This window comes from Aquila chrysaetos, chromosome 12 (assembly GCF_900496995.4).
Source record: "Aquila chrysaetos chrysaetos chromosome 12, bAquChr1.4, whole genome shotgun sequence".
Classification (NCBI taxonomy): domain Eukaryota; kingdom Metazoa; phylum Chordata; class Aves; order Accipitriformes; family Accipitridae; genus Aquila; species Aquila chrysaetos.
In genome coordinates this window covers 36124096-36148746 of record NC_044015.1, presented here as the reverse complement: position 1 = coordinate 36148746, position 24651 = coordinate 36124096, and the positions used below count along the sequence as shown (strand labels likewise).

Genomic DNA, 24651 nt, shown 5'->3' with positions numbered 1-24651 from the left:
GTGGTGCTTTGTCCTACTTGAAGCTTCTAAACTGTCTGATAGAAGCATCAGAAGCAGCATATCATTAGACTTAAGGACGATTACTACAAAGGAACCAATAACAGCTGGGTGTTGAAGAGCTGTTTTAAGTTAGCTCTGGCTTGTAGTAAACACGCTGGATTATGAGTCTTACTTCCTTTCCTGTACTGGAGGTTTGAGATGGATAGATAGTTCAGGCTGGTAGCTCTGCAGTGTTATAACTCAAACATACTCTCACTTTGGCAAACGTATGCAGTGGCTGTTGTCAAAACAATGCCCTGAATTGAGAATGAAGCCAGCTTCAACTAGGGGACATCTAAACAAAGTATTATGAAAGAAACAGCAAGGAGCCTTTAAAGACAAACCGCCCCCTTTTTTTATTGCTCTTCACTAGTTTTTACAGGCCTTGAGAAAAACAATTTAAAAAACAATCCTCAAATTCTATCAATTGCCAGGATGAGTAACTAACTACATAAAAAGTATCCTTAGCTTTCTTTTAATTAAAAAAACCAAACAAACAAGACTTGTACAAGAGAAGGATTAAAGAAATAGACTGCTAAAGCAGCCAGTACATATCCAGCCGTCCCGTAAAGCAAATAGGACAGCATTAGACTGCAGTTCAAGGTCCTTAAACTGTGTGCTGGATTTAGTTTGTTACTCATTTCCTCGCCGACTCTTCTTGTGACTTTTCTTAGATCTGAAGCAGAAAAAAAAAAAAAAGCCATATGACACAGTACTAGTAATTGTTTCGAAAGACAAAGGTGATTCGTAGCAGTAAGTGTTGTTTTCTGTTGTCAAATATGGATAGTGTGACTTGACTACAACACTGAGGGAGGTACTGTATGAAATATTTGGTGTCCAACACTGTAAGAAGACCTTCAATCCCCAAGATTAAGTGACAAGTAAGAGCTCCTGTGGCAGTACAGACACCCTTAAGAAATAAGCCAAGCCTTTACCTTTCAGGTGATTTGGAATGACTTCTGTGTCTGTGACTACGATGATGCCCTATGAGATAAAAAGGTAACAGTTACTTCCATAGACCCTGGAATTCTTTTTTGTTCTGCTAATGCAATCTGCTTCTAGTGACCAAGTGTCCTAGATAATGCCAGAACAACCCTAGCCTTCATTAGGTGCTCAGATTAACCTCCTGGCAAATATTTGAAAAATGTACTCAAAGCAATTTTTCATGTATTGAAGGAGTTCTCCAGCTGTGCTTTCATATAACTAGCAGGTTTATGAGCCAGATTAAGCACCTATGCTACCTTCCTGATACCATGACACAGATTTTTCTTGCAGTGGATGTTCTGCTAATAAAGACTTGCCAGAGTTAATCTGTAAATGACAAATATACCTGGAGATTTAGATCTTGATCTGTGGCGCCTCTCCCTGGATCTGCTCCGGTGTCGTCTTGGGCTTTTGCTGCGATGCCTCTCCCGGCGTGGTGATGGACTGAGAGAAAGGAAGCTTTTAAAATAGCCATGCTAAAAATGCACACATTCTAAGATTAAATAATAGAATAAAAGACTACCTTCTTCTCTTTGGAGAGCGGCTTCGCCTGTAATTAGGGGAGAAAAGAAAAAGTCACTAAAAATCATGAGCAGAACCACCTGTTTAATTTCTCATATTCTCTACCAACAGCACCAGGGCTTCCTTTGCACTCCCCCATGTCCCCAGTTAGCATGTGTTTGGCCTCCTGCACAAGAGGTAGTACATGCTTCTGGACTGGCCTATACAGTAAGCAGATGAGGTTAGTGATGAGTTTTTCCTGGCTTATTACCAGGATTTTCTCTGCAGCCTCTGGCTTGCATGAAAACAAAGCACTTGGTTCTCCTTAATATCTTCACTGTATCATCAAGTTTAGCTGACGCTGGCCAGCAAGTTCAAGAGTCACTGAAGGACTAGAGAAACAGGCAGACAGGTTGACTGTGTGTGTGCACTGCAACTCCTTACTTAAGAAAGTGGCTGAAGGAATTGGAAGTTTTAAGAGATTGTGGCTGAATTGTCATCTTCACTTCTATGCTTTGCTGCAGCCATCTGCAGCACAATAGGTAAAAATACTGCTCAAGAAGAGCCGTGTCACCTTCTTGGAGACCTGCTTCGGCTCCGCCTGTATCGCACAGCTGGAGATCTGCGAGGTTTATCAAGGTCTCTGTAGCCTCTTCTGCGGTGGTCAGGAGAGGGTGCTCGTTCCAGCTGGAAACAATGGCGGGGGAGAGGAAGATTCTGTAAGTCTTGTTTCATCAAGGTTTTTATCTATCAGTAAAGATTTCTGAACCATTAATATAAATTACAAAAGTCACGTAATCAAGCTTCCCCGTCCTCAAGTATTTCATATTCAGAAGTAAGTGGTACTGCCTAAGTTTGCCAACAGGAAATTCAAATGGCCACCTCGCATACTGTTGATTCTTAAGAAGTACAACAGAATTGACTATGATGCTCAGCGTAACTTTCATCATCACCTTTAGTTCTCTCCATTACGTATGTGTGTAAAACAATTTATCTGAATACGTTTAACACAGAACAGATCCAGATTTGTGAATTTCAAGAGACAGAAAAGTTTGACAAACACAGAGCACTTGAGAACTGCTTCAGGGTCTAACAAGTTTCCACAAGCAGCTTATATGAAAATATGTTAAGGGGGGAGACAAGAGTTGCAAGCAGCCTCCTGGTGCCTTCCCTCAAGTATTTCTCATAGGCTGTAAAGTGTTCTGCGGTGGTTCAGCACCAGCTTTAAGTATCCCTTTCCAAAACAGTTCACCAACCTTTTCATCTTCCTCTTCTTCCTCCTCACTAGATTCTACATCATCCATGTCTTCTTCCAAAGCACTAACACGAGGCTCGAGTTGCTCAGCTTCTTCCAGAACGTATCGTTTCTAGGAGAAATTACAACTTTATCTTACATGACCCAAGTAAGAACAAACACCTGAGGAGGCATCTCCTGTGCCAGAAGGGCCTGTATCATAGCTTTATGCAACAAGCCAGTAGCTGATACAACTATTGAATCTGATGCAGTTAAGAATTCCACAACCATCTACTTTTCCAAACCTGTAATCGAGGCAGAATGATGTCGCAAACACGTTCCTCATGGAGTAGTTCATCAATAAATTCATCCACGTGCATCAGTTCAAATTCTGGGAAGGGGGGGAAATAGCATTTAAAAGACAAAGAAAATTAACACTAGCAGCTAGAGTGAAGATGTAACACTTCAGACAATTTATGTCAAGTGGGCTGTACAAACAGCAGTTCTAAAATCATTCTCAAAGATGAGGAAAATCATCAGGCCTATCTTGCAAAAAAGGAAATTACTGCACAGCTAGGATTAGCAGATTCACAGAGCTTAAACCAGCTCTCAAACGGTGTGTCTTTGGTATTTATAGAGCTGCATTTCAGTGCCCAACAGAAAGAAAGCACTTGGGGAAGGCAAAATAAGCAAGGCAGTTCTCATTTGTACAAGTCAGCAAGACCAGCAACGGACTATCCAAAGGATGAATAAGTAAAAGTAAGGTTTCAAAAATATGGTTATGCCACGATTTTTTAAGCTTATAGTACTAAATAGAACATTTATCTAGCATGATACTTTTTTAACAAAAGGTCATCTATGAGGTAATAAGAAACCACAACTAAGTGAGACTGCTTACCCCCATTTCTGTTCTGACTTTTTATTTTTCGATAGTCATTGTACAGTGGTTCAAGATACTTGTAGCAGTCAATGGCAGTGCCTGTCAATCTCATGTACAACGCACCAAGCATTCGGACATACCTGAAAAGTAAACCATTTCATGTATCTGACCTTTCTGCATAGTTAGCAGTTTAGATAAAAGAGGAGTTTTTCCCACAAGTTTCTGAGGAAAATGAGTACACTAAAATAAATAGAATACATGACTGTTTAGATTTTCTCCTTCAATTACTCAAGTATATATATATAAAAACACATATATACACACACTCAAGTATACATATATAATCTCTGTATGGGTGCATGATCACTCACAAAGACAAAATACTGATGAAAAAATAGATTAATATGGCTCCCTTAATGCACATTGTTCTAAATACTTAAGGTGGGGGTGCATTATCCCAGAGAGCACATGCCACAAAGGCAAACCACCATTCCAACAGCCCAAGCGACAAGGAGAGCAGTCTTGAAAGCAAGAGGAAGGACATGCTTTTTAGCGAGAAGAGTTCATCAAGGCCCACTAAAAGCTAAACCCTGCACTGAGGTTTCCCTGGCTGTTTTTGGACGGTTTCATTCAGTACGACAACCGAAAGAGGGAAAAATCAAGCCACCAACTTACTTGAAGTCCTCGTTTTTTATGAACTCCACGATGATGTCCTTTTCGGGCTGGATCTGCAGCATCTTCAGCGTCAAGCACAAGAAGGGCGTAGGCTTAATGTTCCCGCCATAAACGCCCCCCACGTACTTCAGCTCCATGGCCTTGTCCACCACCAGCTCGGCTAGGAGAAGGACGGCCCGTCAGCGCAGGCTCCTCACCCAGCTCCCCGCCGAGCCCCCTCCCGCCCCGCCGTACCCGTCAGGCCGAAGCACTCCTCCTTCCAGTACTTGGACTCGTAGATGCGGGTGCGGATGATCTTCTCCACCAGGTACTGCGGGTTAGTGCCGTGGATGCTGTGCGCGTCCTTCACCGTCCGGTTCGCCATGGCCGCCGCTAAACAGCTCCCCTCAACTCCGCGGCGGGCCGCCCCGCTCCCCTTCCGTGAGGGGCCGCAGCGCCTTCCGCTTCCGGGACGACGACGCCGGCCGCCATCTTATCTTCGGGCTATAAGATCCCTTCCGGCTGCGGCTTCGGGGCGCCAGGCGCAAACATGGCGCCGTTCCTGCGCGGCCTCTTCCCGCCTCCTTCCCTCCCCGCCCTGTGCGCGCGCGGCGGAGGGGGCGGGGCGCTCCGGACGGGCTTTGGCGCGAAATTCTATCCCAGTGCTCGGCAGGAGTTCGCGCTGCCGCCGCCGCGGTGAGTGGGCCTCGGCCCTGCGGTCCGTGAGGGGGGGGGGGGCGGCCGGGTTAGAGGCTCTGGGAGGGTGGTGGAGCACTTCGGTGTCTCTCCGCGGGTCCGACCCCGTGGGGCTAATGGGCGCCTTCCGACGCCGTGGCCCCACAGGCCGCCCGGGAAGCGGGTAGTAGCTCGGGGCGGGGAGCGGGCTCCCTGAGGCGGAGTCCTGCCTGAGGTTTTTGTTGCCTCGTTTAAACTGGGTGAGGGGAGAACGGCTGTGTGTGCGTGTCGTTTTCCTGAGCCCTGCGCCCTGTTTCCAGAAAGAAAAAGAAAAAAAAAATCTTAACTTGGAAAAAACAAAACCAAACCCAAACAAACAAAAATACTCCCCAAAACCCCAACCGTAAAAATTGAGCGCAAGCGAAATGTTCGTGACGGTCTCGCCCGCCTGGTCGCTGTGGGGTCTGGGCGAAAACCAGTAAAGCATAGTCTGAGGAGGGCCGGCGGTGTGCCCCGGCCATGGCGCCGGGCGGCCGGCCCCAAGGGCGGCCCGGCGGAGGGGGAGGGCTTGCTAATTAGCGGAGAGTGGCTGATAACCTTCTCTGTGAACAAGCAAAGTAGCCGGTAACGACAAAGGGGATCGCATGTTTGTCGGGTGCGTTAGTCCAGCGCTGGACGTGAAAAAAAAGGAATTGAAGAAAAAGCCGCCGCTGAACATCTTTCCTTTTTTTCTCCTCCCTCAGGGGAGAGGCGCCTGGAGGCTTTGGGGAAGGTAGGCTTCGCTGAACCGACCGGTGCCTGCCGCCTTCTTCACACACACTGAAACAATTGATGGTATTTCTGTGTACCTGGCCATCTTGAGTCTTTCCCTGCTTTCATTTTTAAATAATAATGATAAAAAATTTGCTTGTTTATTTGTTTTAGCTTTTCCTTGGGAATCATGAACACCCGGCAGCAAAGCAAAATTATCTACTCCTGGTATGGAAAACCCATGAGCTCAGACAGAAAACTGAGGACTTCCCGGTACAAGTAAGTAACATTTATTTCTGGCTTGTTCAGGAAAACTTAATCAATGAAGGTTTCTTTGCCTTTCTGATATCGTTTAGGTTAATGTAGCAGTAAGTGAGAATACAAGTAAGGTTTTGAGTTTAGCGACACTGCACGTGTATAACAAAAATGTTCTCACAAAGCTCTTGAATTATAAATTGTATAATGTGTAGACAAAAGCATTTAACTAAATCTGTGAATAAGTGTTAACTGTCAAATTGAAACATATATCAAAGCTTTGAATCGGGAAACTAAATTGTAAGTTTTGCAAGAGGGGGCTTAACTAGCTGTAAAAGTGACAGGCCATCAGCTTTAATGATGTGTGAATTATGAAGAATATGAAATCCTGTTAATGTGCATGCCTGTATCCCTTTCTAGGGGAATCCTTATCACATCGGAAAGAAGCAGAACAGAAACCTGTATACAACTTGGCAACTTTATTTTAGTAGAAGGGGAGAATGCAGATCAACCTTTTGTGGCACAACTCCTGGATTTATATGAAGATGGTAAGAGAAATAAAAATTTACTACTTATCTGAGAAATCTTAAAATGTTACCTATTTTATGGGGGTGTAGTTAGCAGTAGTGCTATATCGCTGGCATAATTTTTTAAGGAAATTAGGCTTTGGTAATTGCTGCATCTGTATTCACATGCTCCCCAAATATTTGGGGCTGATGGCTAATTTCAACTAAATTTGATAGATAAACAGAGAGCTTAAGACATTACATTCTTTTTGCTTAGTTGTCTAATTTAAAAGAAATGGTCCTTGAGGAAGACAGTGTGAGCATATGCTTTATTTAGAGGTTGTATAATCCAAATGGAGCAAGAGCACTGCAGCCCTGGAACTTGCATCTTTATTAGACATCGGGTAATTTAGTGTTAAGGTACAAGGCTGAATAAATGGGGCTTATTACTTCTGTCCCTTGTAGAATTACTTGTTTATAGAGATAGATATGAAAAGATAAATCATGGAAGGTGAGCGATACAAAGACTATGTCTGAGTCTGAATTAGAAACTACTCATTAGCTATGTCTGACTTATATGAATAGCTTTTGTTGTTTGTTTTGGGCCATCATAATAATGTTTTGAGGTTTTTAAAATTTCTTTACTTTTTTTAAACATAAATACATATCACTCCAGCTTATTTTTTACTAATGCACATTTATTGTAGCATAAATGAATATTCTTTTCATGCTGGAATAAAACATATGAAACTTCCCTGAAAACAAGATTTTCCTTTTGTTTATATATCTCTGACAAATTTGTTAAAGATGTACGGCTTTGTTTTCATTCAAAGCTGAATGTCTTAAATTGTAGAGAGTAACTTAATAGTTGATTATAATATGTTCCAAATGTTTCTTTTAACTCTTTCCACGCTTAATCTGTTTGTAGTGTTTGTTCAGTCTTTCTCCTAGATATCCTTTCAACAGCAAGATTCCCTGGTTTGTTAGGCAGTGAATAAATATGTTTCTGGCTCACTTATTCTAGAATAACATTGACATTACAAATGTTCTGAAATTTCTCAGTTCTCCTTTTCTGTTGCTGCTTTTGATTCGTGGAGTTTGATTAGATCACATTTATGCAAATAAGGAACCTCTTCATTTGTGATAGTGAACTGATGGTCTGGAGCTGGTCTCCAGGTATTTTGTGATTGAGACCCTATGTAGGTGTTATCCTAGTCCTTAAAAGTCTCAAATCAAACATTTTAATTTGGCTTAGAAAATGGGAATTGTAATATCTTATCAGATGCTTTCTCACCTGGGTCCAGGGAGGATTTCTATCCTTGATGGCATTTCAGCTGAAGTCATCGAGGTCTGATAATAACTGTTTGCAATACAATAAAATTCTTAATGTTCACTGACTTTTTTTCATTGTTACAGGTGGTCAGCAGAAACATGCAGTTGTGCAGTGGTTCTCTCATATTACAGAGATACCTCCGAATAAACGTAAACTACTTAAAAGAGAGGTTTCTCCCCAAGAGGTGTTTTTTGATCAAGTTTCTGGCTATGACACTGATATAGCTGTGGAGACCATTATTAAAAGTGTCATGGTATGTACTGCAACCCCTCTGCACATAGAGGGAAGAAAGAAACAGAAACAATTTGAAAAGCATAGTAGAACAGTGCAGCCACTTTATTCCCTCGCAAACCAAATGCGTGATGTGTATTTGTTAATGCAGTTAACATAGGATAGTTGAAAACTGTTGATATTCTCTTTCCTCCATCCCTTTGGTTGTTGGCAGCCAGCTCATTTAGAGGTTTGCATGGAAAGAAGTAATGTGAATGGGAGTCCTGTAGTGCAATAAACTTATGCTAGTGTAAATGTAGGTTGAAGGTGTTGCCCTCTATAATGAAGGATTGCATGAGTTCCAATAATAAGATCTGTGAATAGAAAATAGTTGCATGCTAAGAAAATAGTTGAATGCTAAATAAATGCTGAGGTATATGTGTTTTGGTATTTTCTGTTTTTACAGGTAATACCACTACATCTAGGGGAGGAACTACCTATTACATTAAACAAGGAACAAAGTTTTTATGTAAAACAGTCTTGGGATGGGAAATGCTTTAAGGCTTTGTCCCCTGACACATTCTCGAAGCTGAAAGAAGCTAACAAGAAAGGAGGTGGCATTTCAAACTCATTTATTCCTTTGGACATCACTTCCCCCCGGAAAAAAGAGAGAGAAAGTGTTGTTCGGAGTGCCACAAAACCAAAAAATGTTGAGTTGGAAATAGAATCAAAACATTCTGCTTCCAAGTCCTCCCTTGCTAAGGAGAGACATTCACAAAGAGTGGCTAATGGCATGAGAACTCCAACAGCAAGGAAGAAGTTACAGTTAAACAGTATGTATATTGCAATATTCTGTGCATCTGGTAGTTTTGAATGTAATGTTTTGCACCTCTTCATTTTGGGTAGTTCAAACAATGGTGATATTCAACATCAGTATTTTTAGCTGCCTTATTCAGGCTTTGGAGTTAGCCCAAGCCTTCTGGGTGCATCAGTTGTTTGTCTTATGTCTGTTATTTCAAGCAACTGTACTGCTTATATCCAATTGCTGTTGCAAATGTTTTATTTGTAACTCATAAGTCTAAATTAAAGTACTTCTTGGCTGAAATGCTACCAGTCAGCCTAACTTGACCTCAGAACATCTCACTTTTTTTAATCTTCTGACTAATGGTGCGCTAGAATGTTTCCATTGGGCTGGTTGAATAAGCACATTTGATCCTATGTAACATGCAATATTTTCAAACTGGAGCCTGAGTAAAGCTGTAAGTGATGGAGGTAGGTTAGAAAACTGAAAAAAATTAGTTTGTATTCTATTTATTTATCTTTTTAGAGGAAGTGTGTGCCTTCTAGTGATTCAGTTCCTTGTTCCTGGAGTGTGATGCTATCTCCTTTCATCTAAGTGATAGCCACCGAGCCAGTCGTACCATGTCTGCTGAAAGTTAACCAAACCAGCTATATTAAAGCGTGACAAAAGTTCACTTTGCTCTTGATTCCTAGGTCCCACAAGATCTTCTAAAGGCAGGCTCCTGGGATGTGAAGTTTTGGAACTTTTGGATGATGACTGTGATGCTGTAGCACCATTAGAACCATCAGCAACTAAAAGAAAAGTGAAATTCACTGGCATTTTAGGCTCACCACCAAAAATGCCTTGTGCCAATGATAAGCCAAAGTCAATGTTTGATACTGCAGAGCACTGGCAGACATTTAGTGATACAATACGGTTATCCCCCTATAGTAAGGTCAAAGACTCCAGTGAGAAAGCCAAGAATCTTAATAGGAAATATGACATTATATGGTAAGTGATAACTTTTTTTTATAATTACTTTTGTATGGGGTTTCTATTTGTATGTAGTTCTCTTAAAGCACATTTATGAAAGACTTCTGGAGAGAAAAGCAAGTGAAATCTCTGTGTACTACATTTTGCCTGTTGAGATCACTGAGAGAAGGTGGATAGCCTGAATTAGTTACAAGTGCACTGTGGTGAAGCTCTAGTAAGTGTGTTACTTGGAGGTGAATGAATGGGGAGATCATAAAAGGAGTCGACTTTTAAGATGGACACAATCAGTTTGTGGTTACAAGAAGAGAGAGAAGTTGGAAAAGGGAATGGTAGGATGATATGAAAGGGAATTGAAGCCATATTGATCGTTATGGTTTGTACCCATCAGCATGTGTAAAAATCTGTTTCCCTGCAGTTGCTGTAGGTATGTCATACAGGCTCAAATGTGCCCTACTTGTGACAGCTATTGAGATATGCTCAACTATAGGAAGGGATGCGATTGGCCTCATGAGAGTTCTCATGGTAATTGTATGTATACTTTCATGATAATTTTTATGTAGAAAAGAAATCAAAACTTAAAAAGCATAATTGTTTAAGTACATCTTCACCCAGCCTTTAAAAATGGCATTAAGCTGGGACAGGAGGAGAATGGATCAGACCTTCTTGTGTAAAAATATTGCAAGTTGTATTCCTCCTTTCAGAGTAAAGATGTTGGTGCAACAGTTTAGTGGATCTGCACCCCATTTTTGTCACTTTATCGCAAAAAAAATTTACTTTTCATTGATAAGGTAATGGCATTTTAATGGTGTTTACAGATCTAAAAAAAAATTGAAGCTGTCTACAAATAAAGTAATTCATCTCACTGTGTCCTCTGAACTAATAGAAAAGTTGTATTAACAATAAAGGGTTTCAGTGGTAGGGATGAAGAAGTGCCCAAGAAGACAACCAAGGAATCTCAAAACACAAGTAGAAAAATTTACTCAAAAGGGCAGATCAGAGATGCTTGAAGAAAATCATATTTGTTTTCTCTTAAAAAAACCAAACAAACAAAAAACCCCCAAACAAACAAAAAAACCAAACACCAAAAACCCACAACCAAACAAAAACCCCACTGTTTTAAGCCCCTGTCCCTTCCATTTGGCAGTGTTATATTTGCAAAATAATTTGGCTGTTAATTCAACTATATCAGCATCTGTTTGGTGCTCTTTGCTGATGTACATGTGTCTAACTGGGGAAGTGAGGGAAAGCTGTTAATGTGCAACAGCTGTTAGTCAAGCTGAAATAAATTGCTGTTGCCAGCTGAGGGTGCATCAGGAAACGAGGTGGTATAATGTTGATAGGGCCCATATCAGAGACATCTGTTTTGAACTAATGCTAGTGCAGTTGCTATTGTCACAGCATCACAGGTCAGCTAGCAACTCTGACTTGTATGGACTCAGGCCCTCTTTTTAGACTTAGCAGCTTTCCTCAACCGGTTCACAGAGCTTTATAGAAACACTTACACTTTACCATAAAAATCTTTACAGTACAGACCATGAATGAACTATAGTAAATATTTTGTGGTTTTGGTTTTTTTTTCTTGGCAAAGATATATTGAAGAGAGATTGCAAGAGGGGAAATTGTGCTGCCGGTGTCCATGCTATAGCCAATCTGTAAATAACTGTAAATGAGAATTTGTGCTGGATTGACAGCCATAACAATTGAGCCTGAAGTTTGAAAGGCCACCTCTCCATCTTTACAAGTGCGATGCAATGAGGAAATACAAATAGCTTTGTGTTCTCTCTTTACAGTTCAGTTGGACATCAGGAACTGGGTAGTCAGAGCCCTGTATTGACCCCTCGTTCTCGTAGAATATGTGTACAGAGAACAAGTGCTCTCATTGCAGAGCAAATCAGGTAAACTTTTGCATCCATGATATCTTATTTAGATTGCTATCAATAGCTTGAAGCCTTGATAGTTTGTCTAGCTTAATATTGAAATGCAGACAGTTCTAGAAGCACAGCTTAATTGCAGTGTGAGTGAAAACTGTCTTATGTTCAGAAACTTAAAGCTGACTCGTGTTCATCGGAAAACTGACTTTCTTTAAACGAGTCTATTAAATAGCCATGGAAAATTAACAGCTCAAGTGGAAAATATGTTGGCTTGCTGATTCCATTTAACTACAGAAAAAGCTGAAAATGTACAAATGATACTTTGTACTGTGTAGAGTTGTATGTATTTTTTTTAAAACTACTGTCATTTCTGTTTCTCATAGCGTATTAAATACACTAGAGTTGAACCAGGAAGAGGATTTTCTGTCTAGCTCAGACAGCTCTTACTCTTCAAGTAGTGAAGAAGAGGACGATGATGTGCTCTGTACACCAGAAAAGAAAACTAAATCAAGCAGAATGCTCAGCACCCCAAAATCTTCAAGGAGGTCTTCAGTTCACACTCCTGCTAAGACCCTGAAGAAAACTGTAAGGTTCCATATAAAAGGGCTGTTTTTATTATTTCTGAGGCAATTATTTGAATGCTTGATGCCTGTGTACCACAGTCAAGTGTCTGAACCCCTTAGCTTTTAATGAAACATTTTCTTGATTCATATGATCTTTGGTATGAGTAGGTTATATGAATGTATAAAACACTTGCATATTGTGAATGTTGTGACAACGTTGATCAGAAAACTCTAGTCTAAACAGGGAAAATGTTGGATTTTCTGGAGCCAAACTGATGAATACGTTTATGACCACCATTTTTACTTTTATTGTAAGCTGCGCAGAGACATTTTAGTTCTCTATAGTCTTTATTGAGTGCAATCTGTATATAGCAGAAAGCTGTAAGACCAACTTTGTGCTGGGCAGTAGAGCTGTCCTGATTCTTGAAAGCTTACCAATGGTTACCAACGCAAAAGGGATGCTCTACAGTGTTCATGGCTGCACCAAAGAGTTTGGCCAGCAGTTTCTCATAGTGTCCTGGCTGCTGATGGAGATGGGATACCAGGCTATGTGAATGTTAGGCCTGACTCGTTAAGACTGTTTGGCACTATAGCCAGTACATGCTGTCAATGGCTAATTTTTACTCTGTGTTTATGTAATGTCTAGCACAGAAATCCTAGTGTAGCTAGAACTTGTAAGCACAGCAAAGAAAAATAATTAAGATACTGTATGGCTTTTTTTGTTTGGACAATGAAATTCAGATAGATCAATTTCTAGTTGCTTGCTGTTTCTTAAGAACCAGATCACTTTATAACACAGCACTTTAGAAAGGAATAGACAATTTAAAAATTCTTCAGACTGTTAAAAGGTGTAATTGTCACCACCCTCTTTCCAGTTTCTTTTTTTGCCTTAGGAAGAAAAGACCATGAGGCTTGTTTGGTAATTCCCTTTCTAAAGACTTTTTCTTTTCAGCTTGTCCTCTGGCATCCCTGGGTAGTCTTTGTGCTTAAGTAATGTTTGGGAAACTTGTATGAAGGATCAGTCTTCAATAGAAATTGCCATATGTAGAAAATCTGTTTTAGGTTCTAACTTTTCTTTGCAGCCTTTACCAGGAACACCCAAGACACCCCGGAATGCAACTCCTGAAATTCCTAGGCGCAACCATGAAGCACAGAAACCAGTCAGTATACTAGAAGAAGCCAGATTAAGGTAATGTGTACTCAAGGGAGGAAATAATCTTGTTGCATCAGGTATGCAGAGCAGTAGGCTATGCTGAAATAGGGAAATGTCATCTCTACCATATTGAATAAATTTGGTAAGTCTGTGGTGTTTTGATACCAAAAGAGCGTTTATGAATTTACAGCACAATACTAGATTTGCAAATACTAGTAGTATTTACAATTCCAAATTTTTGTAACCAGTCTGTGCTAAGTTCTTCAGAATTAGGTATCTGTCTTTATTCTGTGCAACATTAGAAAAACAAAGATCTTCTTACTAGCTTTAGATTGTAAAGGTACAATATCTGTTTCCTCTTAGTGTGTGAAAAAGCTTTACAAGTATTGTTGTAAATCTTCAGTGGAAAAAAAACAAAACGTATTCAGGATTGACTGTATCGTTCAAACTGAGTTTTAGTTTTTTCCGTTTCCTATAAGCGGTCTCCTCTGTTTTATCCTACCTCTACATTGACTTATAAATTTTTTGTGAATTAAAACAGCTAGTTCTCTATTGCTGCATATTCATGGTGTTTGTTTATGAAGATGACTGTTCAGCCCTCTTAAAAGCACATATAAAGAGACTAGGCTATTTCTTTTGGGATACTTGACATTGGTGTTCAGATTTAAAGTACGTAAGAGAGATTTGAAAAACTACATACAACTGTGAAAGGTGGAGCATCTGACTCTGTTTTCCTCAGTAGGCCTTTCAGGTAGAACTGTGAAAATGCAAACCTTGGACCTCCTATTTCAATTTTCCTTTTCTTTTTTAATCAAAAGGCTGCATGTTTCTGCTATCCCAGAATGTCTGCCTTGTCGTGAGGAAGAATTCCAGGATATCTATAACTTTGTGGAAAGCAAACTTATTGATGGTACAGGAGGGTAAGTTTGTTGGTGAGACTGTAACCAAGATAACATCTACCTATGGCATAACAGCAGTCAGACAATCAATGCTCCTTTTATTTAAAAAGTTATTATCATTTGGCTGAATTAAGGTTCCTAGTTGAATTTTCCTAGTATTTTTCTTCCTTAAGAAGGATTGTGCATAGAAATAATATGGATTCCTTTATTGTACAGATTCAAATTACAGACCAAAATATAACTAGTCAGTTTTAGATGTCTGGGAAACCATTTTTTCTTTTTTGAAGAGGTAAATTACATGTATAAAGTATTTTAGGTTGTTAATTGCTTCAGTAATAATAACAGTCCTCATGATCCTCCAGTGTGTTATGTGTCCCAGTTTGCAAATAAAGTAACTGAAATATAGGGAATTGCCTGAAGTGAGAGGAGTAGTATTCAATGCTGGTCGCAGAACTCAGGCATTCCAGCACACTAATCCTAAGAGTGTTATCACTTTGCTCAGGCTGCTGAAAAGGTGTTCTCCTTTTGTAGGTGCATGTACATTTCTGGAGTGCCTGGAACAGGTAAAACCGCGACTGTTCGCGAAGTAATTCGCTGTCTTCAGCAAGCTGCAGAAAATGATGACCTACCATCATTCCAGTTTGTAGAGATTAATGGCATGAAGCTGACTGACCCTCACCAAGCTTATGTGCAGATACTAGAGGTAAGTAAAGCCTCCTCAATGGCTGTCTGGTTTGAAAGAAGAGATCTTATGCTTTACCATCAGATCCTTGATGTGTTAGTTTTCAAGGCACTTAACATATCAATACTTCCAGGTAGTCCCTCTGAGAGACTGTATGCTTTTATCTGAACCAGGTTAAAAAATAATTAACTTAAGGCCATGGCCAACTTCTTGAACTATTTTGCTTTCAGCTGCATAAGGGCAGTGGCTGGGAAATAGCCTGATTTATTACATCCACTCAGGTTTAAAAAAAATCTAAACTAGATTCTTTCTATATTTTCCCCTTCTGTAACTTTTTCTGCACAGGTATGCTTAAAAAATTACTGAGATGACAACTCTGGAAGTCAGTGTAGTAGTAGAATAATTACTAAGGGAGTCTTAATGGTTAATTGGTCTGTTGTCATAGCAATCCAGCTAAAGAGGGACTATCTCTGTCAACGATACTGTATTTCATGTTTCCATGACAAACATCTGCAGTATCTCATCTGGGACTACTGACTGTGCTTGCGTTTATATGGGTGTGAGTTAACCTTCAAAGGACTGGATTAAGATCACCCAATAGGCATTAGACAGTAACTGCTCAAGACCTTTGTCAGTCTAGGCTAACTTTAAGCCAGTGACTTGGAAATGAAATGATGGTTTCCTGAAGCATCTATTGCATTTTCTTATAAACTTACACTCCATTTATTTGTTTGACATCTTCCATCTGAGCAGGAAGTGGTATACATTGTTCTAATACCCCTGTCCTCATAGCTAGGAGTTAAATTTACATGTTTGCATCATTTCCTCAAACCAGCATAGGCAGTGTCTTGCTGAGGGATTTGCTGTAGCCAGGTTGCTGTGTTTCTGTAGCACAGTGAAAGGCTTCTTGACAATTACCTTTTCATGGTAATGTTAATGTATTTTAACATTCTTTGTTCCTATCCTGTTCAGCATAAAATTTTAAAATTAATAAAGAATAGGCCTTGGGAAGTAAAACTTGTTGCTCCCCATGGACCCTGAACTCTTTAAGTTAACCCAGTTAAATATCCTTCAGGGGAGCACACAGTCAAATGAACCACTTATTTCTCTGAAACCTTCTGCCTCAGCTGTTATCCAAGTACCCTAGCTAGGCTGCTGCTACTTTTCTGATTGCTGTGTCTCTTGTCACAGGTCAGTCTCAAGCTCCAGTTTGCTGACATGTCTTTGCATGACAGAAGCAAATTCTGGAGTGTTCACTACTGCAGTTACGTCACTGTCATAGGAAAGTTTGTAGAGAAGGAACAGGGACAGGAAGGCCTGAACAGATGAGAGAGATAAGGTTAAATACCTGGGTATAGTAAGTGTGCCAGTTCCACCACAACAAACTGAACTCTGTGGTATATGGGATGCCCAGTTCCAGAGCTGTAGAATCAGGATCCTCTGGGATCCAACTGCATTTTATGACTGATTCAGACTGTCCTGACTGAATTGGAAACATGAAACAAGTCTTGATTATACATTATTGTCATGCTCCAGCTTGTTTAATAATTATGAAATCATAGGTCAGTTTTTAAGGGATTCTGGAGAACAAATACAATTTTCAAATGCAATCTCCATTTTACTTTACAGCTTGACTCTGAACTATGTTGAACAATTGATTCAGCTTATATAGTGTAATTTTGAAATGTCATGCTTTAATTTCTGTATATCTTTGGACCTGCAAGGGAAGATACACCACATAGATTATTGCAGAAGCAGTTCTTGTTGAAGGTATTTTTTTAGCTTAGAGTTGAATAAATTTAGTTCTAGATCCTGCTGATCCATTAATATTTTAATGGGAGTCCAAGATCACTGAAGTCAGGCTATTCTTGTCAACTGACTTAAGTTTTCAGTGTGTGTCTTGTATTCAGAGACACCCTTGAGGTATGCTAGGTTTAGAGTCCTCCTGAGACTGGGTTCAGGATTTCTTAATGAATCTATATTTAAGACAAATTGCAGGAAATTCTAATGGCCTTTCTTTTTAGCTATATGTATTCTTTTATTTTTGTTCTCCTTTATGGACAGTTTCTGGTAGACCTGAGTGTCTTACGAGCTACTTTTTCTACTCCCCCTGCCATGGGGGAAAAATAAAATCTAGATGTTTAGTGTTGATTGTTAGAGAAAAGTTAAAACAGAATAGGAGTTAAACTTTGTATTTCCAGGGTTTTGGTGTGATTAACCTGCAACAGTGTTTAATCCTTGTCCAGTTACTGACAGGTCAGAAGGTGACAGCAACCCATGCTGCAGTACTCTTGGCAAAACTGTTCAATACACCTGGACCAAAGAGGAAGACTGCAGTGCTGGTAGTGGATGAGGTGAGACAAAGAATCCTTCATTCCCTTTCCTTGAAGTATCATAAGAAATGATGATGAAAATGTTGCTGGAGGATGTGAAAAGACAAATTGTACATGCTTAGAGTATATCATATGTGATCTAAAAGGAATAGACTTAGGAGAGAAGACCCAAAGAGTTCCTCTTAGCCTTATTAGGAAACTGAATTTAATGGGCAAGTAACCTGTTGCCATATTGTTCTCTGCCTTGGATTTCACATTGGTTTTATGTTTTGTTTTGGTCCAAGTCACGGAACAAGTTGTTCTGTCAAGTCCTAAATACCACAGAATTCAACTGTATTTTGTCTGGAAGCTGCTGCTTTTCCAGTGAGAAAACTCCCAGTGAAATAAGTCATACCCAGTTTTGAAACTTCTTGAATGTGCTATGTTCAGTGATAAACAAATGCATACTTATTTTTTGCTGTAAGCTAATTCAGGGTCTTAAATGGACTGTCTTAATCTTGTTAGATGTAGTATTACTATCACAGTAGTGTTTAAAAACTCCAGCTGTTTAATCACTCTGTGATTAATACTGTTCAAGCATCTAGTAGGCCTGTGCTTTTCCAAAAGAGATTAGAGTCCTAATTCAGAAAATGCAGTCCTATTAGTAGATGGATAGAGGAAACACAACCGAGACAGCTTGTTCAGAATCACGTAAGAAGTCTTTTGTGGCAGAGCTAGCTCTCTCAAACCCCCATCAAGTATTGCAAATCCAAGGCCATTCTTTTTCAGTCTAATTCGTCTCTTTCTGTCTCTGCAGCTTGATCTTCTGTGGACCCGGAAACAGAATGTGATGTACAATTTATTTGACTGGCCAACTCAAAAGCACTCCAAGTTAATCATCTTGGCCATTGCTAACACCATGGACTTGCCAGAGAGAATAATGATGAACAGAGTAGCTAGCAGGCTGGTATGTCCTAGCAGTTTTGTTGCTATGCTATAAAATGAGAACAGATTAAATACTGTATGCAATCAAAAGTAATCCAGAAGGGTAGGATTGGTTACATCAGATGTTAAACAGTGCTTTTATAATTCTCTCTCCAGAGGGCTGATAATGAACACATAAGTCTTAGAAAATTAAGTTTAGGAGCCAGCTTGCTAATCAGATGTTATGGTGTGTAAGTACACTATGTTATTGTAAGAATGAATTAAGAATGCAGATGTCTTTTTAAACATATTAAGATCTGGATAATCAAATGCCATGCTTCATGGTTCAGCTGCTTACTCGAGAGTTCAGAAGAATTCTTTTCTCTTTTCCCTTCCTCTTTCCCCTTTCATTCCAGGCACCTAGTTACTTCTGTCTGTTTGCCATCATAAGCTGGTAGATTTTCTTTGTTGAATACCTTTGGACAGAAAGTTAGATGCACTCTACAACTGTGTTGAATACATTTTCCTAGGTCATCTCTTCATCACTGCTCTGAAAAGTTATTTGCAAAACCAGTGCTCTGTGCCTCCATCCTTCTGTGACTCAGAAATAGTTCCATGGTGTGTGAATTGCTTTCCCCCACCTGCTAAACCTGCAGATCAGCTGAGTCCATATAGTCACAAGAGAAGACTTTTGCATAAGAAATGCAAAACTCAGGCCTCCTGTACAATATGGGAGGCAGTGTACCATCTCTAACATAGACTGTCCTCCTCATCTGACAGCAGTTTTTATTAGCTTGAGCCAGAAGAGGATTTTTAATTCGTGGGTGATCGCTAACATCAAGTCAATAGTATGACTGTATACATGTATACAGATTTGCTAAAGAAGAGATTAGTATTTTTTCATTGCTTCTGCTGTTACTATATTAAAAAATAAAGTGTAAACCGTTGTAATCAAAAGATTTTTTTTATTAGGTGGCTCTGATTTGTTTACAAGTTTTGTAAGAGAAATGTGAATTCTAATAGCAGCAGTGCTTGCTCCTCAGGCCTTTCAGTGGAGAGGTCCAAACAGTGGTCCTCACTAGTCACAGTTTTGTGGATTTGCACATATATTTCACAAATATGAGGTGGAAGAATTGATTAAAGCATATCACTTGGAGGGGAAGGATATGAAAAAGAGATTGCTCCTAGGAGAGAAAATAAAACTAACTATACAGGTTATGCTTGTGCAGCTGAGAGTTTTCAAGCACTACAAATGCTTCTCACTGTATTGTTATTTACTATAGGGTCTTACCAGAATGTCCTTTCAGCCCTACACCTACAAACAATTACAGCAAATTATTTCATCCAGACTGAACAGCATGAAGGCATTTGAAGAGGATGCAATTCAGCTGGTTTCCAGAAAGGTAAGAAAAGTACATATGTATGTCCTTTGTTGCACTAAGTGAAGGAGGCAGGGGGCAGCAGGGGAGAATTTTGGCACATATTCAGACCTGGTTCTGTGGTTGTGTTACATATTGGAGACAAGTGGGGTGTAAGTAGTGGATCATACGTTATGCTCTCTGTAAGGTATACAGGGTATTTTGGCAGGAAACATTGCTAAAGCAGCGTCCTTGCTTTTTCCACCTACTTTGAGAAGGCAGAAGTACATTCCAAGAGCTGGAGGCATGACAACAAGAGTTGTGATAATGCATAATAAGTGAGCTTCTTCCAGTGTGGGGCATAATGTGAGTCATTGGATGATCTTGAGAAAAACACCAGTATGCCACTAGTGGCGGTGGAAATATCCATATTCATTTTCTTTCTCAAGATATTTAAAGCCTTGGCATAATAAATAGCACCTGTTCCATTGCCAGTCTTAGTAGTTGTACAAAAAATAAATAATGCATTAGGGATCAGAAGCTTCTCAAATTAAGATGTATGCATTGTTTAACGTCTTATGTTAGGAATTATACATTAAAATAATCTTAAAATTATGTTAGAACATCTGTCAACCAGTATACACTTAAACTTTTCCTGCTAAGCGTCATTGTAGTATTAAAAAAGGAGTACTCATAAATGTCAGAAGTAAATATAAGCATTTGTTTTGTTATGAAGGAACCACCTTTTTGTAAGAATAATAGTGATAATTTTGCAGACTGAATAATCTGCGGTGTTTTTCTAGTATGTTTTTTTTCTTCAGAAAATCTAGAAAAGTAACTTGCAATTAGATTTTCTGGAGGGTTTCTCGTTCTTGGCTCCAGCAGGGTTCTAGGGCTTTCATATGTTATCAGCATCTACTGGGAAAACTAGGCCGGTACTGTGTCTAGTGAATGTTCATAGCTTTATTAAAATTGTAAACCACTAGTGATGCTTTAAGAAGTATTTAGTTTCAGAAATTTCAGACACCTAAAAATTTTCAGGCACTTTTAAGTGTAAATTCACTATCCCAGATGTTTCTTGGAGACCTGCTAAAAAATAGTGTACTCTTAAAATCAGTATTCATTGAGTATGGAAAAACAGGAGGTCCCCCCCCGCCCTTTTTTTTTTTCTTTTTTTTTCATTAACCTGGATTGTGGTAGGGTTTTAATTGATAACATTTCTGAAAACTTCTGGTGTTGAACTGAACTGCTCACATTGAATTTCCTGGTTTGTTGTTTTTTTTTTAAGCTCTGACTTTTCTGTGGTTATAGAAAAAAGTTCAGTCTTGAATTTGTAATGACAAGATCGGGGCGGGGGGTGACACAGAATGTTGCTGCTGTTGGTTTTGGTCACTAAGATTGTTATTTAACATCTGGGATTCTAGTAACATAGTTAGCAAGTAGCATTGCTCTCCTCCTGTTTTGTGGCCAGGTTTGGGGGCAGGGGTGTTGTCTATTGATTCTTGCTAAACTCCTTTTTCAACTTGTAGGAAATATTGCTACAAACCTGTCGTGTTTACTTTCAGGTCGCAGCACTGTCTGGTGATGCAAGGCGTTGCCTTGATATCTGCAGAAGGGCCACTGAGATCTGTGAGTTTGCTAGCCAAAAGAGAACCCCTGAAATAGTCAGGATGGCCCATGTAACAGAAGCCATAGATGAAATGTTTTCGTCACCATATATAAATGCAATCAGGTAAAAACATTTCTCAGATTTACTGGGCTATTTTTTTTTATTTTTTTTTTCAAAAACATTCAGTCTGTCCTCACCACCCTTCGGGAGCATATGTGATGCATCGTGCTTTGTTGAAGTATGATACAAAACAAACTTTGCAGCACAGCAAGGAGAGAGAGGTACAAAATAGGAATTAAAGACGGGAAACAAAGGCATAGAAATCACTTGTACCAAGTTTATACAGGATGTTTCCATGTTGGTGTGTTAGATCAGAAGGAGGCTTTTGAAATTTCCTGATTGTCCCTGCTTACTGTACATCGATTTCACTGAACAGCAGTTTCTAAGTACATATATTTGAATTCCTTCCAGTTGGAACTAAATCTGGAAGATACACTCAGGAGCTGAGAACTACAAATGCTGCTGGTTATTCAGCATACTGGACCAGACTTTGAGCTAGACTGAGGGGAAAACCACTCAGATGTGCATAATGTAGGCACCAGGTCCTTAAAAGTCAACTATTCCCCTTTACATACCTGCTTGTATTATGCCACTATTGTTGCTCGCTTAGATGCAGCCACAGAGGTCTGAGCAGAATGCAAGGCTTCCCCATTTGAACTGGTTTCTTTCTTTAATGTAAATAGATTCTGTTAGGACCTCCAAAATGTTTCCTGAGGGACTACACGTGAGGAATTCTGTTGCCTTTCAGTGGCCTGCACAAGCTGTAGCCGGTAAAGTGCTTTACCGTTTTCTAGTCAAAAGGAAGAGAATCTGTTTCAGCAGGGAAGGGGGGACTAAGGGGTGCAAATACAGTATTTTGTTGGATATGTAAGTCCTGCTTTTACTGTGCTACTCAGGCCTGAAAACCTCAATGTTAATTTGTTATTTCATAAATGTAAGTTGACCATTACACACTGCAGAACATGTATGATGTATGGAATGAAATGTTGTGTTCAGATACAATTCATTTCACTTCACCTCACCTCTCTTTCAATGTATTGTGGTGCCAGAATTGCAGGGTGTAATATAATGGCTAGTTGACATAAACTAGCCCTCTCAGGTAGAAGAATACCCTGCATTTAAGTATGTGGTTACCAAGCAATTTCCCTTCCAGACTTCCTGATGTTTCATAAGTTCTAAAGTTCGCAGACTGATTTTTGTCTCTTTTGTTTTGATATTCAGGAATGCCTCATTGCATGAACAGATCTTTTTGAAAGCAATTTTGGCAGAGTTTCGCAGGGCAGGAGTTGAGGAGGCAACAGTTCAACAAGTATGTTTGTGGTTTGGAGTACCTTTTTTTTTTTTCTTAAATCTTAAAAAAGAGGGGGGCAATGTCAAAATTATCATGCAAAGGTGTAAATACTTAAATATTTGGGGTTTTCATTCTGAAAATTTGATGGAAGACAATAAAATGGCAAGGTAAACTGGGGCATGGCTGTCCAGGCTAGGTGTAAAGTCTAATTGAATGCTACCACCTGTTTTCAGTAGCACTAAATACTTATAATTGGAAACATCTGCTGCTGTATTAATGTTACCAGTGATCTGGATCACAAAGTGATTTTTTTTTTTTTTTTTTTGGCCTGCATCTGAAAATATTGCATGTGTCCACCTAACATGCTTTATAACAGGAAAAATAAAAGAGAACCTGAAAATAGTGGTCAGCATAGTTCAAGGAGGAAAACTGGAAGTTGATTCCAACTTCTGTATCACTGTCTTTCTCAGTAGAGGCAGGTGTATCACTAGTAGCTTCAATTTTTTAGTAGACCCATAAAATACTTAGCACCAGCAGAGTTGTGAAGACTGCACAGAGTTCATGTCATGATTCACTGTATGGAAGCTAAATGTTAATACTTATAAAAATGTTTAGAACTATATATTTATGTATAAAATAACCTGCCAGTTTTATCTGGTTCTACAGGTTTGTAAGTAAGCATTTTAATTGCGTTTACTGTTACTGGCTCCTGAATGTCTGCATCAGTTGATTGCATAAATACACTGGGCTATTGGCTCTTGAAGTTCAAAGAATATTTTGTTAGACTGATTTGTTACATTTTTCCCTTAGTTTTCCTCTAACACCAAAAGGGTTTTCTTTCTAAATAGAAAAGCAGAAGACCCCAACTGATTCTTGTTACAGATTTACTGGTCTGCATGATTTGTGACAAGTGCATTCTCCTGTGCTCAAAGGTGTATCATGCCTTTCTAAGCTGTGATCTTTCATGTTTGTAGTCAGTGTGACTTATGTTTACTTGTCACTGGGCCTGAATATCACTTCCGAGTGAATTGATATGTAATTAATTGTATGTCAGCTCTTAATCTGCTGGATAAGCTTTAGTCCACATACTCCAGGGGAGAAGAGTTGTGGTAACAGATAAAATGATGTAGTTAAAAAAAAAAAAAAAGTGCAGACAAAGTAGGTTGCTAATTGTTCTGCTTTTTGGCTATATAAAGAAAGGAAACTGTAGTTTGGAATTGTTGCTTCTGTGACAGTCATAACAGTTTTGTCCTAAAACAGCAGTGTGTGTGTTTCATCTGAATGGACTGGAGCTAGTTTTTCCTCTGCTCCCATAGATGTGGAGGGAAGGAAGCTTCTCTTTTTCACCTTGGCCTACTCAAAGCAGGAGGTACACATGACATAACCTGTGTCCTTTTCTCTTTTTTTTTTTTTTTAATAGGTCTATCATCAACACGTAGCATTGTGTAGAATTGAAGGCATGCAGAGTCCTACAATATCAGAAATTATGGCAATTTGTTCAAGACTTGGTGCCTGCAGGCTCTTGCTGGTGGAGTCCAGTAATAAGTATCTTCACATGCGGGTGCGACTAAATATCAGCCAGGATGATGTCATGTATGCACTCAAGGAAGAATAAGGCAATAGAGATTTTTTTAAAGTACATATAAATATTTTAAATATTGTCTATTTTTATTTTTTAAATTGTTGATAAAATGGAAATAGTGAGATGTATTTTTTCTAAATACTTTGCTTGAATGTAATGTATTAAAGCACTTTTTGTATAATAAAGAATTTGCTTCAAAGCATTTTAAATACTTGATTTCAAACTGTTTGTTTTTAAAAATATTTTTATGTGCTGGTAACTGGTCCCCTTTCAGCTGAGGTGTATGAACTTGAAATGGATTGCTTGCCTCATTACTATGCTGAGGTTTTTTTTTTGTGAAGAGTAGCAGTGTCTTTGTGGTGTTGCAGTTTATGTAGCTTTTCCTCGTTGACTTTTGTTGAGTGCAAGACATCATTACAATGTGCTTTAACTTACATTACTGAGATAATGAAAAGGAACTTCCAGTTTGCACTAAGGAGACTGTTTGCTCCCAAGAAAGTAAAAAATACCAGAGGAAATTTGTCATTCAAGTAACCAACTTTTTTCTTTTTG

The 24651-nt window shown here is 39.3% G+C and overlaps 2 protein-coding genes across 7 annotated transcripts; one reads left to right on the top strand and one right to left on the bottom strand.

Annotated features, from left to right (window-relative positions):
- Positions 1–370: 370 nt before the first annotated feature.
- PRPF38A (pre-mRNA processing factor 38A) lies at positions 371–4863 on the bottom strand. Its single transcript, XM_030034225.2, has 10 exons — positions 4548–4863; positions 4314–4473; positions 3657–3778; positions 3064–3149; positions 2781–2891; positions 2099–2211; positions 1547–1573; positions 1370–1467; positions 975–1023; positions 371–715 (listed from the first exon to the last, which is right to left on the bottom strand). The coding sequence occupies exons 1-10, from the start codon at positions 4675–4677 to the stop codon at positions 673–675; spliced, it is 939 nt and encodes a 312-aa protein (XP_029890085.1). The 5' UTR covers positions 4678–4863; the 3' UTR covers positions 371–672.
- Positions 4814–24301, top strand: ORC1 (origin recognition complex subunit 1). 6 transcript variants are annotated; one of them, XM_030034224.2, is made up of 18 exons: positions 4828–4985; positions 5711–5739; positions 5892–5996; positions 6393–6520; positions 7895–8064; positions 8488–8854; positions 9516–9813; positions 11586–11690; positions 12050–12251; positions 13312–13418; positions 14201–14302; positions 14813–14984; positions 17210–17317; positions 18093–18242; positions 19483–19602; positions 21123–21289; positions 22448–22535; positions 23938–24301. In XM_030034224.2, exons 3-18 carry the CDS (start codon positions 5908–5910, stop codon positions 24130–24132), a joined length of 2568 nt encoding a protein of 855 aa, XP_029890084.1. In that variant the 5' UTR covers positions 4828–4985; positions 5711–5739; positions 5892–5907; the 3' UTR covers positions 24133–24301. The 6 variants fall into 6 exon arrangements, 5 of the variants coding, with proteins under 5 accessions (XP_029890080.1, XP_029890079.1, XP_029890084.1 ...); XM_030034220.1 differs by lacking the exon at positions 5711–5739 and having other exon boundaries at positions 4814–4985; XM_030034219.1 differs by lacking the exon at positions 5711–5739 and having other exon boundaries at positions 4814–4988.
- Positions 24302–24651: the final 350 nt, after the last annotated feature.

Bases quoted from the DNA above. Each gene is read 5' to 3' on its own strand.
- PRPF38A (XM_030034225.2), bottom strand. From the start codon at position 4,677: ATGGCGAACCGGACGGTGAAGGACGCGCACAGCATCCACGGCACTAAC. The intron at 2,212-2,780 runs GTTGGTGAACTG...CATTGTTTCCAG, and splicing joins AAGAAGAGGAAGATGAAAAG to CTGGAACGAGCACCCTCTCC. The intron at 1,024-1,369 runs GTATATTTGTCA...TTTATCTCATAG, and splicing joins ATCAAGATCTAAATCTCCAG to GGCATCATCGTAGTCACAGA.
- ORC1 (XM_030034219.1), top strand. From the start codon at position 4,843: ATGGCGCCGTTCCTGCGCGGCCTCTTCCCGCCTCCTTCCCTCCCCGCC. The intron at 6,521-7,894 runs GTAAGAGAAATA...TCATTGTTACAG, and splicing joins CCTGGATTTATATGAAGATG to GTGGTCAGCAGAAACATGCA. The intron at 12,252-13,311 runs GTAAGGTTCCAT...TTTTCTTTGCAG, and splicing joins CTAAGACCCTGAAGAAAACT to CCTTTACCAGGAACACCCAA.